The sequence below is a fragment of the Carassius auratus genome, chromosome 32, assembly GCF_003368295.1.
Source record: "Carassius auratus strain Wakin chromosome 32, ASM336829v1, whole genome shotgun sequence".
Classification (NCBI taxonomy): Eukaryota; Metazoa; Chordata; class Actinopteri; order Cypriniformes; family Cyprinidae; genus Carassius; species Carassius auratus.
In genome coordinates, this window is record NC_039274.1 from 33746460 (window position 1) to 33763843 (window position 17384).

General features: G+C 35.6%; 1 protein-coding gene across 1 annotated transcript in view; it reads right to left on the bottom strand.

Annotated features, from left to right (window-relative positions):
- The window catches only part of LOC113052267 (focadhesin-like), a 40994-nt gene that overhangs the window by 8381 nt on the left and 15229 nt on the right, over window positions 1–17384 (bottom strand). Inside the window, exons 12-30 of the mRNA XM_026216685.1 lie at window positions 11262–11366; window positions 10340–10441; window positions 8944–9074; window positions 8671–8797; window positions 7570–7704; window positions 7370–7420; window positions 7119–7202; window positions 6902–7037; window positions 6121–6309; window positions 5833–5954; window positions 5160–5252; window positions 4962–5050; window positions 2996–3037; window positions 2542–2650; window positions 2329–2445; window positions 1316–1554; window positions 1130–1219; window positions 830–980; window positions 173–292 (exon numbers count right to left, since the gene is read on the bottom strand). Coding sequence (XP_026072470.1) covers window positions 173–292; window positions 830–980; window positions 1130–1219; window positions 1316–1554; window positions 2329–2445; window positions 2542–2650; window positions 2996–3037; window positions 4962–5050; window positions 5160–5252; window positions 5833–5954; window positions 6121–6309; window positions 6902–7037; window positions 7119–7202; window positions 7370–7420; window positions 7570–7704; window positions 8671–8797; window positions 8944–9074; window positions 10340–10441; window positions 11262–11366 — 2232 coding nt within the window. The remainder of the gene's footprint in view (window positions 1–172; window positions 293–829; window positions 981–1129; window positions 1220–1315; window positions 1555–2328; window positions 2446–2541; window positions 2651–2995; window positions 3038–4961; window positions 5051–5159; window positions 5253–5832; window positions 5955–6120; window positions 6310–6901; window positions 7038–7118; window positions 7203–7369; window positions 7421–7569; window positions 7705–8670; window positions 8798–8943; window positions 9075–10339; window positions 10442–11261; window positions 11367–17384) is intronic.

Below are 17384 nucleotides of genomic sequence, written 5' to 3' on the forward strand. Positions count from 1 at the left end.
AGTCATGCACAAAAACACAACAAAGATATCTTCTTTAATACAAAACCAAACTGTTAAAAAATTAATAGCTACAAATTTTAATCAAGGAAGACAAATATAACATCTTAACATTTTAAATAGCTTTTATCTTAATGCATGACTCTCCTTATAAACAGAGGATTTCAGCTCTCACCTGTTGGCTTTCCTCTGTTAGAGTGCGCAGTGTGTTCATGCTTTCCTCAGCCTTGCTGGCCTCAATAATGCCTGCACTAAATGCTGAAACTGCAACACACGCCACAGAATAGGCCAAAACCTGACACCCGACAGAACAGATGCACAAAAATGACTGCCATTAAAAGTATTTAGTTGTAAGTAATGAAAGAAAAAAAAAGTTGTGCGTTCACTGCATTAAAGTAAAAATTCTGTCATCAACACCAATGTTTGTCAATTTGTAAACACTGTTCAGCTTAAGCAGGACTTACAAAACCTTTTCGTCAGCTGAAAATACTTGTCATTCCTAAGATATTTACCTGATATTTGAGATTTTAAGCTATTATTTCAATAATTTCAACACATTTGCATGTTCATGCTTTGCTGATGAGGATGTTACTTAATGGTCACATGACATGAAGGTAAACAAATGAAATAGAACATGCTTGTATGAAGTATTTTGATTGTTTTTACTATCATCTATTTATTTGAATTTCATATTTTTATGAATTTATTCATTACTAGCTTTTCATCATTTTTGTAAAAAAATTTTTAGGAAATGTACATTAAGAAGGATCAAAATACCAAGCCATTTCTCAAGTAAAGATTCAAGACAACACTCAAGTCAATATGGTTTTACCTCCTGCTGCATGCGGCTCATATTGCTGCTGTCCTGCAGGCTCTGCAGGAGTCTGTCCAGCGTTAGAGACACATGCACACCGTCCCGCTCAGACTGACTACTGCTACTGAGAGAACTGAGTACCAACCCCACACCTAACACACAACCAGCACTGAGAGAGACAAAGAGCAAACAGACATTTAAGAGTCTGTTAGTGTACTGGTAAATGAAGATGCAATGTGTGTGCAATAAGTTGTAGATGTGCGTGCAACTAAGTTGTACAGTTGAAGTAGACACTAAAATCAGAATCGATGGACTAACTTGTACTCCAGATTGGGATTAAAGCAACAGTCTTCCAGTCGTTCCAGATGTTTCACTAGCAGCTCTGCTACCGACTGCCCAGATATATCACTGGAGTAAACAATTAAACATTTATCAAACATGATATAGCTATTCAAATTGTCTAGACTGGAGTTCTCTGTCATGGTATGATCACTCAGCACACACCTGACTCTCTCGTCATGCAGCCAGGCTAGAAACATGCCCAGAGCCAGGCCGCTGTGAAACTGGAGTGCCTGAGACTCGTCTGCGGAGGGCGAGCCTGGCAGTCCCGCCTCTAGGGTGCCCAGTATAGCAGGAATGTTCTTTTTGCACGAGGTCACCAGCACCGGCACCAACAACGCCAGCCCCAGAGCAGCACAGGAGCGCGCGATCACACTCGCTGTGTTCTCACCCGAGTATGAGCGCTAAAATGTGAATGTCAGTTTTGAGTTATAATAAAGGGGAAAAAATACAATAAGCAGCAGTTAGGTTTCATTTGTTACCCATCAAACTACTGATCAAAAGTCTGGGGTTGGTAAGATTTTCAAAATAAAAGTCTCTTTTGTTCACCAAATCTGCATTTAATTGATCAAAACACTATTAAAACATCTAAATGTTGAATTTAAATTAAATCTGTATTGAAAACTCAATATTTTTTTAAACGTTGATGCATTTTTCAGGATTCTTTTGATGAAAAAGATCAAAGGAGAATAATTTATTAGAATTATTTTGAAACATTCTAAATGTCTTTATTTTCATTAATTTCCTTGCTGAACATAAGGATTTATTTATTTGAACTAAAATGACCTCAGGCTTTTGAACAGTAGTGTAGGTATCATGAGCCAACAACGAACAATACTTATGCAGTATTTATTCATGTAGGTCTACATATACTGTACATTAATACATTTGTAAAATTTGAAGTTATCAACATAAATGCAGTTATATTTGCGTTATGTAATGTTAGTAAAATGTTAGCTCTGGATGCATTAACTAATGTTAATAAATCAAACCTTATTATTATAATGTGTTACCAATATGGCATTACTACTAGCTGAAGGAGCAATATTAAAGACTTTCATAGCATATGCATTAAGAACACATAATATTTGAAGGATTTAACTAGTGTGTCCTTAATGCACCAATAGTGGAATCTGTAAAAATCATTGAAATGATTTCCTGAGGGAGTTATAACTCACATGAATGAACCATGGGAAGACTTGTGCTTTAGGGTTACTGTTACTGCTAACAATGCTGAGCAGTGTGTCAATCACCATCGTCAGCCAGTGAACTGTGGGAAGGAAGTCCGGACCCACCTACGAAAAGAAAATGACAGTTTATTGGGAAGTTTTCCAAGTTTTTTTTTTTTTTTTCTCAGTAACCAGAAACTAAATAATAAAGCTGCATCTAACCTCAAGTCCACTTTCAGACTGTGTAGGGAGGTTGCTCTCATATCTGGTTAAAACAACAGCCAGGCCACTTAGTGCCAGGATAGAATTACCTTGAACAACTGGACTATCTCTGTCATAATGGAGACAAAAAGATAAAATGTTAATCCACATATAGAGTGATTTTAAACAGAACACACTGCAGCAATGCTGAATGATTACTAGGCCCAAATACTGTATGTGGATTGTGTGAGCAATTATAAGCTTACATTTAATCGATAAAACACTGAGAACACTTTCTTAAAAGACGACAGTGAATTAAAGCAAACTGCAGATTCTGATTACAAATCCCTCTGTTTACTAATAAAACATTTAGAAAAAAAAAAAGATAGTTCTAAGTTTTAGCTTAGAAAAGACAAAACAAGGGTCTTATGATGTTCTTACAAACCTAAGAATATCAGCAGCTTTAGTAACTTACTTGGCGGCAGATTTGACCACATCCGTCAGTTGGTCTCTGACCCTGAGGAAAGACAGAAAGAGGGATATGATTTAAGGTGCTCCACAGACTGACAAGAAGAGCTTTCATCTCCTCAGGCAATGATTTAAGACCCAAGGACCACGTGCATGGCTTCATACAGAACAAGGGGTCCCAAAGTACTGAGACCACACTGAAAATCTGGGATTCCTCCAATTTAAACATGGGAAAGCAGGAGGATTTTGAAACATTTTAAGCAACAAAACTTAATGACATCAAATGAGACATAAGAATTCTCTTCTAATTCTACTGTAGGTGCAGTTTTAAGATGTTCTTGCTTTCACTGAAACACTAGATTGTCTTTGTTCGAACCATTCTCAAATCACACAGGATCGCTTGATCTTCAGTTCTTACACAAACTAATGGAGTTAACAAGAGATAAAGAAAAATCCTAAGTCATTTATTTTCATTCTTCAATGGAACATTTAACTCAAAATTGTTATGCATATAATATAACTTAAGAAGGTCAAGCATTTTTTGGACCCCACTCTGACAAAATCAGACACGTCTACCTCGTTTCCTCCAGTTTAAACCATCTTTAATTGACATCTCTTTCTGGGGGGCAAAAGCTGTTACCCTACAATCTCAGTGGTCTCGTACCATCCACCCCTCCTGGCATGCTTCAGGGCACGTGACCGCGTACAGACTGCCCTGAGCTGCCAGGAGTGGAATAACTGTATTACACAAAGACTGCGAAACAAACCAGAATCAGTGATGCCATGGGGAATAAAGTTCTGGCTGTCATCCGAACATGTTATATCCCATCAATCACTCACTGGCTGAATGACAGGCATTCTGGGGGTTGAGTGATGGCGTTCTCCCAGACTGCGTGGTTATGCATATTATGGCGAGAGACCGTGTGAACAATAACAGCCTGTACATGCCAACAGATTTACATTGAAAAATGATATACATTTTGCGTAATGGTGATGTGCAGGCGCTCGTATGTGACTTTTGAAATGTCAGTCTGCATTCAAAGGCTTTTCAAAGCAGCTGAAAGCATTTCAGAAAGCAATTCAACAGCTCTGGATGGTTCAACAAGCAAGACGTATAAAATAATACCTTCACATTCCTCTCTATGGTGCAAAGCTCCAATTACACTCTACTCTTTAGACTAGAGGCTTTCATTATTTCAGTGCAGCATTAATCTTCACAGTTTCTGAAAGTGCTAAGCTTTTTTGTGTTAAAAACCATTCAATATAATTCACGGTCACATTACAAGTTGTTGTTTTTGGGTCAGCTTTGACGTCTGTGCTTCTTGAGAGGTCACCTGAACTATTTAGTGAGAACTGATATATATATATTATATGCAATGCTTAAAAAAAAAAAAAAAAAAAAAAAAAAAAAAAAAAAAAATTATATATATTTTTAATAAAACCTCTAAACTATATCTGCTCTTACAGTGTTAAAAACTTTGCAGTGGCCCCACCTAAAGGCACTGTATGAATGTCACTGTATTCAAAACCGAGTTCATAATAAAATAACACCTAAATCTTAGTAGATATACGAGGTTTAATCATGCTATACTGTATAAGTTCAACTAACTTTTGATCATCAGAAAGCATAACTACAAGTATATGATTTGTTTTATCATTGTAAAACCTAACAATATTTACTGTAAATTAGAAACAAATAGACATAGAAGCATTTTCTCCAGTAGTCTTGTTCAGACCCCACTGTTGAAGTCACGATGAAGTGAAAATACAGACCGCTTATTTTATACATGTGTTACTGATCTTACTGTGAATTTGGTGGATTTTGGCATTTGGTGCATGTTTCTTTTTTGACCTCCTAATTCTTAATAATAATAATAATATCAAAATTTGATCTTCCAGTCCAAAACCTTGAAGAAGTAGTCCAGGACCAGGCCAGTCTGAGCTGTAGATGCATCTGGATGAGTGAATCTTACCAGAGCCAGGCATAGTGCTGTTTGTACTGCAGTTCCTCTGGGCTCTCTTTACCCTGCTTCTGAAGCATCTCCAGCTCTGCCTTTCGACCCTGGACAATAATTACAGTGAGTTTAATCACATGAACTATGATCGTAACTGTAAAGCTAGGCTTATTCTTATGCATGTGATCTGATGGTCTAAAAGTCCCACAGAATCACCTTGAGAGCTGCATGGTAAGCCCGGCTCATGAAGCCCCGCCAGGCCTGGGGCAAGAGCAGAGAACGATGCCATTCAGACGGCTGGATGTTCACCTGAGAGGAAGAGACCGAGATCAATTATCAACATTTTTATCTATCATTGTACATATTTTAATCAAATAATGAAATATTTTATGAAATAATCAAATGCATAATTTGATAAAATAATTATAGAAATTAGGATCTAAAGTAAGTCACCAATGACGAAAAAAAGAGAATTTCAAACAAACATCTGACTGTACATTCTGAGACCGTAAATTAAAATAATAGTATAATTAATAATATATAAAAAAAATTAGGTAAGTTTATTTATACAGCACATTTCATACACAATGGTAATTCAAAGTGCTTTACATAAAAGAAAGTAAAATAATTATGAAGAAAAATAATAAGCAATTTTAAAACTTTGGCTTACAATTTCAAAAACTGACTTACAGCTATTTAAAATTAATTTAGCAGTTATTATCAATAATTAACAGTTACATAAAATACACCGAATATGAAAATACAGTGCAAAAAAAAAAAATTACTAGTCATTATTAATGCATACATTTCTATTCTCATTTTTGGGGTAAAATATCATTTAAATTTAAAACAGAAGTTTTCAAGTTTTTGTGTGTTTGCTAGAAGGTACCTCATGAATAAGGGTGGCTAACATTTGTTGATAACTCCGCCCTCTGCTGACAAGAAATCGTGTGATTGGATGTCCATCTTTGTCAGTTTGAACAGGAAGGTCATAACAGAGTAGAAGCCCAGCTGAAAAAGACCAATCGAAACCAACATATTGTATATGTTTATTTAGCACATTTAACAGGACAAATACAGAATTATGCAATGTGTGAGTTATTTCTTCAGTTGTGACAAACAAGCATTAGCTAGAAGAATTTTAAAATGATGAATGACTCTTCTACAGTGTATGTACCTGCTAAGCCAGGTTTCAGACCGGGCTGCTTGTTCTTCTCATATGTTTTCAGCATAAAAGAAGGAATTCCAGATACAGTTTTTCCCTGGTCAGAGCGCAAATTCACCCCAATCAGAGCTGAATGGTACACGCCACGGGGCATTTGGTTCATCTCCTGCCGTACTAGAGCCGTTAGGAAGGTCTCAAGGGCTGCATTAGAAAACAAAACTCATGAATTAATTTTTTTTTGTTAAAGGTTAAATAATACATCAACATTTATATAAAATTAGCAGAAGTTTTTATAACTAAGATAAGTCCATATTGTGGATTTCTATTGCATGTTGTACTTTTAGGCAAGTAGGCTGACACACACAGCCTCATGTTTTATTCATCCAGATATTTTGAATAAATTACCTCGGTAAAATTATGGAAATATGTTACAATTACATAACAGTAACTGTGAAAGGATCACACCTTGGGTCTATGATATGTTAAATTTCAGTACACAAAATCTGCCCCAATTTATTTCTTCTGCCACTTTAAAAACACAGCCAGCTGGCTTGTTATCTAACCAAATAACAGTGAATGTGTCCCTCGTATAATGAATGAGCAGAACAGGAAGGTTAAGTATTAAGTATAAAGCGAACAACCCAATTCACACTGATTAATAATAGTACAGATATCTATATGACACCAACATAACTCAAATATCCTAACAGTTTGCACACAAATATATATGTTTTGTAGTTCAAATAACTATGAATGCAAGTCAGCTGTCGCCACCATGATCTTATAATCATACCTGGTAAAACAGATCGTGGTGTGAGACGAACTAGCTTCACGTATGACGTCCCTGGCACTGAAACATCTTCCTCCTTCTCGTTCTCATTCTCCTTCCCTTCATCCTCTTCTTCAGGCTGCTTTGGTACAGGTCTGATCTGGCAGCGAGATCATATTTCCATTACAGATGTACTGTATATATAAAGGTGAACACTAGGATATTTATCAAATATTCCCACCTGCTCTGGCAAGTGTAGGATGGTGTGAGACGGTTCAGGGTACTCCGAGAGAGCTTTAAAACCCGGGCTTGCAACCTCTGGGTCCTGATGAAGCCAATAAAGCTTTAGATATTAGTGTTTTTACTCAGAACTGTTAGAATAAAATAACTAAATAAATTGCAGATAAATAAAATGGTGCAATTGCCGGGTGATTGGTCAGCTATCCTGGCCATCTCTACCCTTCATTATCTTTTGAAAGTGTCAGCGCTCACCTGACTAAGTGCGTAGCCCCATAAAACACAGACTGCCTCGTTTCTGAACTTCTGTAAGGAAAAGGACATAATACCTGAAGTGATTAGTCCCGGTTGTCAAATGTGGAGAGAAATAAACCATGCTTTTAACTATGCATTCAGACACCGCTTCAAAATGCCACACATCTAGCAATCAGAAACAGGGGGTGGTGGTCTCGTGCCTCATATTCTTCAGTTTTGACGTTTAAAGTAGGTACTAATGCCAGAAGTTCAGCTGTGGCCTTTAGGACCAGGGGTCTGGTGTCACAGCACAGCTTAGGAGAGAGGGCTTTCCATGTGGAGATGATATCCACTACCTGAACACAAAACAGATGAGAAGAATATTCACACGGTAAGAATGACTCACTGGCTAGTGTGAAATATCACTTAGACAACATCTACATTACCATTTAAAAGTTTGGGTCTTTTAAAGAAATGAACACTTTTATTCAGCGAGGATGCATTAAACTGATCAAAAGTGATAGTGGAGACTTGTATATTCTTACAAAAGTTTATTTCAATTAAATGCTGCTATTCTGAACTTTCTATTCATCAAGGAATCCTGGAAAAAAAGTAACGCAGTTTCTACAAAAATATCAGTTTTTGTCAACATTGATATGAAATGATTTCTGAAGGACCATGAAATTGCTTCACAAAGGATCAGCTTTTTCATTGCATTTTAAAGCACATTCCAATAATAAAAAAAAAAGTTATTTTAAATTGTAATAATATTATTATGATTGTCTGTATGTTGATGAAATTGAATATTGGTGAGCATACGAGACTTCATACTGGCCCCAAACATTTGAACCGTATGCACTGCGTTATTATACAGTATCCAATATTTCTTAATCAAGTGCACACATCTTTTTAAATATGTCAGCTGGCTAAAATGAAACCTACATAACTAACTAAATACTAAAATAAAATAAATGAATATAATATAAAAACAATATGATGAACATGGTAATAAAATAAATATTAAGCAATACATGTAAAATTAGATTTTTTTATAATAAATATTTAATATGCCTGTAAAATAAGGAAAATGAAAATATTGGCAGACCCAGTACAAATCTAAAACTCTTTTCCCAACCAAGAAAAATCCTGGTGAGGCCTGAAATGATTCGAATATGCATCTTGAGGGAGGAGGGAACATGAGGGACAGGGTCTACCCAATCAGAACTATACAAATCGTTTGGAAATGAAAATGCATTTTTATCTTCTTTTTCCGATTTCTGACAGCACAGTATGAACCTCTTGCTAGGGCTCCAGAGACTGACCTCAGCTCTACAGAGCTCCTGTAAGCCCTGCAGTGCCAGAGCAGCAGGGGTGGCCTGGTCCTTCCTGGAGAACTGCATCAGTGTGTCGCTGATGGCAGCCAGCATGTCTCCTCCATGTTGGTACGGCCTGGAACATTTGGGAAAAGAGTAAATGAATGTTAAACCTTTGAAGGTGAATGGTTACTATAGTCTATAACATTCTAATATACAGTGGTAGTCTAGTGTCCCGTGTGGAATATACAGTAAATCAAACAGATTTGGGGTGAAGCAGACCTCTCTCTGCAGATGTCTCTGATGCAGGCTGCTCTAGCCAATATCTGCTCCCACTGCGTATTTTTTCCCAAGACCACTGATGATTTTTCAAGCTGTGACATCAGTCTCTGCAGGTCCGGATACACACGGTCCTATTTAAAACAAACAAACAAAAAAACCTTCTAGGGTAACAGTACTTACAAAAAGTACTTGACCATCTGTAATGTAATGGTCTGCATTAAATGAAAACAGTTTTTATCTAACACAATGTCACTAATACATATTATACACACATAATACTAATACATTGTAAGTCTGGTCTAAGTCTCCAAAAAGTTTTTGGTGCCACTGTATAGCAGACTTTATATTAAGAAGCGGTATCAAAAACAAATGTGCAGATTCAATCTGAAATCATAATCTTTCATTTTTACTTCAGTTAAAATGTAATTTTTTTCTAAAACATGTCAATTCTCTATGAACTAATTAATATTTGTATTATTCTACATTTAATTGATAGCAGGGTTGAAACCATTAAGGGTAACTTAAAAAATAATAATAATTACACATGCTAATAATATTAAAATATAAACGGCAATTAAATATTTTGTATTATATTAGTGGACTAAATATAAGACAAAAATGATCAAATATGAATATGTTAATTTTAAATAAATATTAAATAATAAAGCTCAATTAATAACAGGGCTCAAACCATTAAGTTATATGCATAAAATTCACTCAAATTATTATTTTTAATTATATGCATATGATGTATATATTTAAACAATAATTACATGTATATATATTTGTATTCAAATATAATTTATAGGATGTATAAATATTAATATTTTATATATAAACAAAACATATTTTCTTAAATATATACATGCATGTGTGTATTTATATATACATAATACATATACACATTACAATCAAATATAAATATATAAAAATATAAGAATACACAGTATAATTAAATCAAATATAAATATAATAATTTTTTAAGCATAAACCAAATGATACAAAGTGAATATATCAATTTTAAATAAATATCAAATAATCGAGCTAAATTACCATAATAATTTACACTTCATTAATAACAGGACTCAAACTATCATTTTATAAAAAAATAAATAAAAGAACACTCAAATTGTTATCATAATAATATTATTTGAAAATCGTAATTATAATTAAACATTATAAGTAATAATTTAGTATACTAAACAGAAGCCTCTCAGAAGTGAATTTTATGATATTTCAATGCATAAACCTAAACGGTAAATGAGAGTACAGTCATTTTAAATAAATATTTAATACTGATATTCAACATAAATTCACAGAATCAATGCATACTGGCCACAGACATCTGACACAACACACAAAGAACAGATTTAACAGATATCAGCATTAACTGCACCTGTTTTTTCCATAAAAGAGCTAAGAGGCGCAGCGCCACAGGCCTCAGTCTGGATGAACTGCCCAGAGTTTGGAGGACATGAAGCACCTGCGGGATACAGAACTGAAACACAGGAGAGCCCAGTCAGGATAAACACTTAATGCTAAAACATACCGAACAGGAATGGATATATGCAAACTTAGCTAAAAGCTTAGTTTAGTTAATAAGTGCAAACTTACATTACTTAATGCTTTTATGTTTTTAATGCTTTGCCTGTGACCTAAAGGCTAGGTTGTGCTCTGCTGCGCTTTTAAAAATCAGAGTATCTCACAGATTACAAAAAGCTCAAATTAAAACACTGCCACCCACATTTAAAGGCTGAGGATAGAGTGCCTAAGCATTTAAAATAAGGATGAATAACATCAGTAAAATTTTGCATGCTGCTAAAATGCAACATCAATAAAAACACTATATGGACATTGCACAGTCTGAAAGGAGTGTTTTGCTGAAGTACACATTTTGCATACAAAATTGACGAATAATATGCATGGTTAGCAGAATCAAATGAATAACAGTGGCACAGACAATGGTCAGGTTAATGGCTGGGGTTGCCTACAGTGCAGGTGAGCTGTTGCCATCGCAACAGGGGAAGCAAAGTATCCCAAATCCATGCAGAAGGACTGTATTCATATTTTGTGGAGCTGTGCCGCATTACCCTGTAAATGGTGTTGCATTCTTAATTTTGTCTGCCATACATGTTAACATCATCTAAATATAACGAATAGCTACCGCACATTTAATTACATTTAATTTTTTAATTATGTTTCTTGGTAAAACTTTGATCATCAAGGAAACACATTTGCTGAAAAATATCTATTAAGTTTCTAATTTAATATTCCCTCATCAGGTAAACAGTGCATGCTGTGCATGTTAATGACTGTACCTTGTGGGTTCCCAGTTTTGGCAGAGTGTAGAGAACAGAGTGAGACAAAGCCGGATCAGAGACTCTGCCCAGTTTAAACATCAGGACGGGGAGGAAACATGGCACCTAGAGGTAAATGGGAAAAGTAATTAAGCAAACAATTAATAGACAATTAACTCTGACCTACTAAATACACTCGTGCACATCAGACACATTTAAAAGCAATGGAATATAAATCAGCCTCCAATTGAGATTTAAAATGGCTTTTAAAACCCAAAGGATAGTGGCTTTTTAAAGACTTAAAAAAACTAATAAAAATAAACCTTAAAAATCTTTTTTACCAACCCCAAACTTGTATAAAGAGCTGCAGTGGTGTAAAAGAGATGTAACAAACGCACTCAGTTTTATTTTCATTAAGCTAACAGAAATTAAATGAATCATCATCAGTCGCTCATGGGGCATTTTTAACATCCAATCCTTTCAAAGAGTTTTGCAAAAAATGTAATTAAAAATCAAAGCTTGTATGGCAAATGCAATGGAAAGACTCTTGAAAAGCACTATATGAAAAATGCAAGAAAGGGAACGCTAAGAAAGAGGGATATGACAATAATCAAACAATACAGAAAGTAAAAAGAAAGTTACCATCCTCATAATGTAAGGAGACGTGCTCATCACAGCGAGGGGCTGATGGAGGAGGGGTGGGAGGGCAAAGTCTTATTCTTCTCACCCACCTCATTCAAGTTAAACCGAGCAAGACTGTCACAAGTTATCCATCTCATGCAGCGGGCGAGGAACGCCAAAGAGCCCTCAGCTTTGAAGTTCATTCCAGCAATCCTCTCCAGTCGTCTGACTAACACCCTGTTTCTCTCTTTCTTTATTTTCTCAAGCTGTTTCTGTAGCATAAACACTGCTCCAGAAGCTTCTATAATACTAAAGGACTGGCTCAAGGACAGTGTTTCCCCAGCTTAAGCAAAATAAAATTGAAAGGTATGCTTGACTTCAGGAGAAACTGAGGGGCTACAGTGAACGGTGACAAGCTGCTGAAAACCTGTGGACCATGTGAAGGACCTGAAAACTCTCTTTTCCTGCATTGAGAAGTATGCCCTCAGATCTGAGCACATTTACTCAAGTGCTGCTTTGCTAATTCATTTCATGTTTTTGGCTTCAAACGTCATGCTTTGTGGTGAGTGAAGGGGTCTGCTGGTTTATATTGGAGTCTTTTGCTCCAGGAAAGGCCAACTTAAATGTTAGTCAATACAATGAGCAACCAACAAAACTCAAGCTCATCCAGGGAAAGTCTTTGAAAGACTGAAGTATCAGAGTTGAATTCAAGACCACAGCCTCTAAAACCTAGATTCATATCAAGATTAGACCCCTTGAGACCCTGACCAATGCCTGTCTGTTCAAGACAGTGTACCCACACTGGAAACCCTAATTATTATTGACTGTAAAACCCCATTTAGCACCTGCTTCTACACGTAAAAGTTATTTCAAACAGGCAACGTTTGTCAAACAGATATACATGCCAGCAAAAAGCCCTCACAATAAAACTAGTATTAATCAAATAAATATTTCAATAATATATATAATATACATTAAGTACATTATACAGACTAAAAATCCCATTGATTCTAAATAGCAAGTCCCCATGCTTATAACATTTTTACAAATATTGTGAGAATATAATGATTCTGCAAACATATGTTTACATCAGTGAACTTTGTAATTTTAGTAAATTTGAGTTGTCGCAAACAGGGTTATTATCAATAACGCGTACCAAAAGAAATATTTTTATTACTTAAAATTAAAGTAAAAAAACTTTTTCAGTTGGTGTCCAAATTTCATTTACCTACTTTCATTCACTTAATACTAAAACAACTATAACTAAATATACTAAAACTTAAAAAAGAAACTGTAATTTAAAAAAAAAAAGCTAATAAAAATGACAAAAATACACTGCAGAATATATAAAATTCAATTCAAATGAATACATTTTTTTTATAAAAGTATACCAATGACACTGAAATAACGGAGATGCAATTAAATATTAATAAATCACCACTGCTCCTCTAAATGTTATGGTAAAGACCATCACTATATAAACTTGCTGCAACAGTTCTCAATGTGTGGAAAACTGCATAAAATACAAAGTCACTTGAGAAGGGAGTTTATAATGAAAAGTGCAAAGAACTAAAAATCCCATTGATTATAAATAAGTCCCCATGCTTTTAACATTTTTACATAATTAAAATGCATGGGTTTATTGGTATTCCCCCAGTTACAGTGCTCACACTTACTAATGTTTTAAAAGCCTAATAAGGTTTGATTATACAACATGTCTCTTGTTGCCAGAAAAAAAAAAAGTGTGGCAAGTTAGATCAAGCATAGTAAACAAGATTCAAGTACAGTGTTTCTAACGTGGCTTATAAGTGTGTAAAGTGGGCATCTAAAACACACCACATAAAATCTACTGTCTTTCCTCATTTCTCTCTAGTATTTGTAAAACAATTCCCCAGACAAGCCTCTCCCTAACAGACCCCCACTAACCGAGAATACTGGATCTTTCTCTCTCTTGAGAATAGTTTTAACCCTTGGGACACCGTGGCAGTTGTTCTAATCTCTAATTGGAGATTAACCCCTCAGCATCCCCATTAGAAAACCAGCACAACCTCTGACCTGCAGAGCAAGCCAATTAACAGCCTTAATGAGTGAGGATGAAAAAAAGAGAAAACATATGCACAGAGTATGAGACAGAGTATGATAAAATACTGTTCAAAAGTTTGGTGTTGGTAGTATTTTTTTTTATATTTTTGAAAGAAGTGTCTTTTGCTCACCAAGGATGTATTTATTTGATAAAAATAAAATAAAAGTAATATCGTGAAATATTCTTACTATTTAAAACAACTATTTTCCATTTTGATATAGTTTAAAATGTAATTTATTTCTGACAGCAAGCTGAAAACTTTTTTCAGGATTCTTTGACAAATAGAAAGTTGAAAAGAACAGCATTTATTTAAAATAAAGACATTTATAGTGCTTTAAAAATAATGTTTTACATCTCTACCTCAGATTAATGAATTCTTGCTGAATAGAAGTTACATTTTGTCATAAAAAAAATATTTCAAATATTATCAACACTGCTTTTCACTAAATGAACATAAGGAGATAAATTGACATTTTCACTGAAATGCATTTAATTAACCAAACAACAGCACTAATTCTGCCATCATTTACTCACCCTAATGTCGTTCCAAACCTGTTGCATTTTTATGTTGAACATAAAAGAAGATATCCTGAAGATTGCTGGTAATCAAACAGTTGGTGGTACACATTGACTTCCATAGTATTTATTTTCCTACTATGGAAGTCAATGGGAACCACCAACTGTTTGATTACCAGCAATCTTCAAAATATCATCTTTTATGTTCAACATAATGGGTGAACTATGCCTTTAACGCTCTCTTTCAGTAAAGGTTGTGCAACTAGTCTAACGACATGTTTCCTAGTAAACTTAATGGTCAAATGAAAAGCACATCAGATCATAAAATCAACACAATATTTTTTTATCACCAGCAGAATCACTGGGAATATATATATATTGTGAGCATTCAATAAATCACCCAGCCTTAATCGGAAAGCAGTAGAGATTGAATCTCAGCACCCAGCCAAGGCCTCTCTAATAAGGGCATAGAGCCAGTGACAGATGATGTCTAATATTCCTCTGTGCTGCAGCCTCCTTGAATATCTTCCTGTTAGTGTGATTACAGCAGACCTGCAGGACTGCATATCCTCCCTCAGGTCACACACTTCCCATGTTCATGGCTGCCAGTCTCCTGCTCTCAATTATTTCTGTCTATGAGAGCCCTAAGGCATTCTGTAATGAATGCAAGAGGGGAGTACAGGTCTACTTCACCATGATACACCTTCATTTAGCATTTAGCTAAAGTAATTACTGCGCCAGTTTCTAAGGCTGCACATGTTGCCTAGTAACACTGACATCTGGATAATGGACAGAAATGAAAGCGTAAGATGAAGGGAAAATAGTTTTTTCCAATTGTGCTATTTTTTTTATGCCTTTCATTCAAGGAACAATGTGGTGCTCTTAATGTGTAAAAGGAACCTGTCTAAGCACTGTGGATTTCATCAATTTGAGCTTAGAAAACGGTTTTGTGAAAATCCTTAACAGTCCTGAACGCCAAATGGAGTTTGATCGAGGTAGAACTTAAAACGTAGTTTTGTGAAGAATCTATAAGAACTTTGTCTGAAGTAGAGTATATCTATTTTGTCTAACTTGTTTCCATAACTCCATAATGCTGACGTATGTTACATTGACGATTCTCCTGGAGCAATCAATGCTTAAAGGAAAAGAAAACGGTCATCACTGACTCAGCCTCAAGTCGTTCCAAACTCGCATTACTGTTTTTTCCACAAAGGAAAATCTTCTCTACCATTTTTTTAATGTTTTTGAAAGAAGCTTCTTATGTTCAGTTTGCTCACCAAGGCTGATCTTTATCGAAAAATACAAGAAAAACAATATTGTGAAATATTATTTGTATTAAAATAATGTTTTCCAACTGAAAGTTTGTAATTTGTAAATTATTCCTGTCATGCAAAGCTGGATTTTCAGCATCATTACTCCCGTCTTCATTGTCACTTGATCAGGAAAAATATCTTATTTGTATCAATGTTGGAAACAATGTTGGCAAGTTGTGTTTATAATTTTTAAAGGGGTTACTCCACCCCAAAATTTGTAAATTGAGTCATTAATCACTTACCCCCATGTCGTTCCGTTTGTCTTCGGAACACAATTTAAGATATTTTGGATGAAAACCGGGAGGCTTGTGACTGTCCCATAGACTGCCAAGTAAATTACACTGTCACGGTCCAGAAAAGTATGAAAGACGTCATCAGAATAGTCCATCTGTCAAACCTTGCGCTTGATGCTCTACCAATTGAGCTACAGGAACACTAGTAGGAGTCTATATGAATGTATCTATATTAGGTGAACTGACTGTCTTTAAAAAAGTTAACATGGCATTTTCTTCTCACCTTTCCTCTCTATAATGCATATTAAAGGGGGGGGTGAAATGCTATTTCATGCATACTGAGTTTTTTACACTGTTAAAGAGTTGGATTCCCATGCTAAACATGGACAAAGTTTCAAAAATTAAGTTGTACGTTTGAAGGAGTATTTCTGTTCCAAAAATACTCCTTCCGGTTTGTCACAAGTTTCGGAAAGCTTTTTTCGAGTATGGCTCTGTGTGACGTTAGATGGAGCGGAATTTCCTTATATGGGTCCTGAGGGAACGTCTGCCGGAAGAGCGCGCGCTCCCGTATAGCAGAGCACTGAGAGCACAACAGACTTCACTGACCAGAGCAAGAGCGTCGCGAAATGTCACAAAATGAGTGTGTTTTTGGTTGCCAGGGCAAGACAACCCTGCACAGATTACCAAAAGAGAAACAGCATTAAGGGACCAGTGGATGGAGTTTATTTTTACAGAGCATCAACGGAGTTGTGAAAGTGTTTGTGTTTGTTCCCTGCATTTTGAAGATGCTTGTTTTACAAACAAGGCCCAGGTTGACGCTGGATTTGCACATAGTTTATTTCTTAAGGATAATGCAATCCCAACGAAAAAGGGTCATGATCGTGTGTTGGAACCGCAGGCGGTGAGTAAAACTGCTTCAAATATCTCTGTGTTGTTAACTTAGCTATCAGCGCGTAAGCACATCAAGTAAACAACATGCGATGTTGTCATCAAACTGCACTTTCCACATGTACAGCTTAAAAAAAAAAAAAAAAAAAAAAGACGACAAAGTGGAACTTAGTCATTTTCCAAAACCGCTAAGCAAATATATACAGTTTCAGTACATACCACATAGAGAAGCCTTTGCTGATGCTGCTCTTGTTAAATTTCAGCCTCTGGATCTGTGTCACAGCTTCCAGACGCGCTCAACACAAAATCCTACTCGCATTCGTGATTCTTTAGCTCCGCCCACACGTCACGCCTCTAGTCGCTCGTGTTTTTCCGGGAAAAATCGGTACAGACTATCTTTCTCTTATGAATATAATAAAACTAAAGACTTTTTGGAGTTATGAAGGATGCAGTACTACTCTATAGGTACTCAAGATTAACAGGATATTGA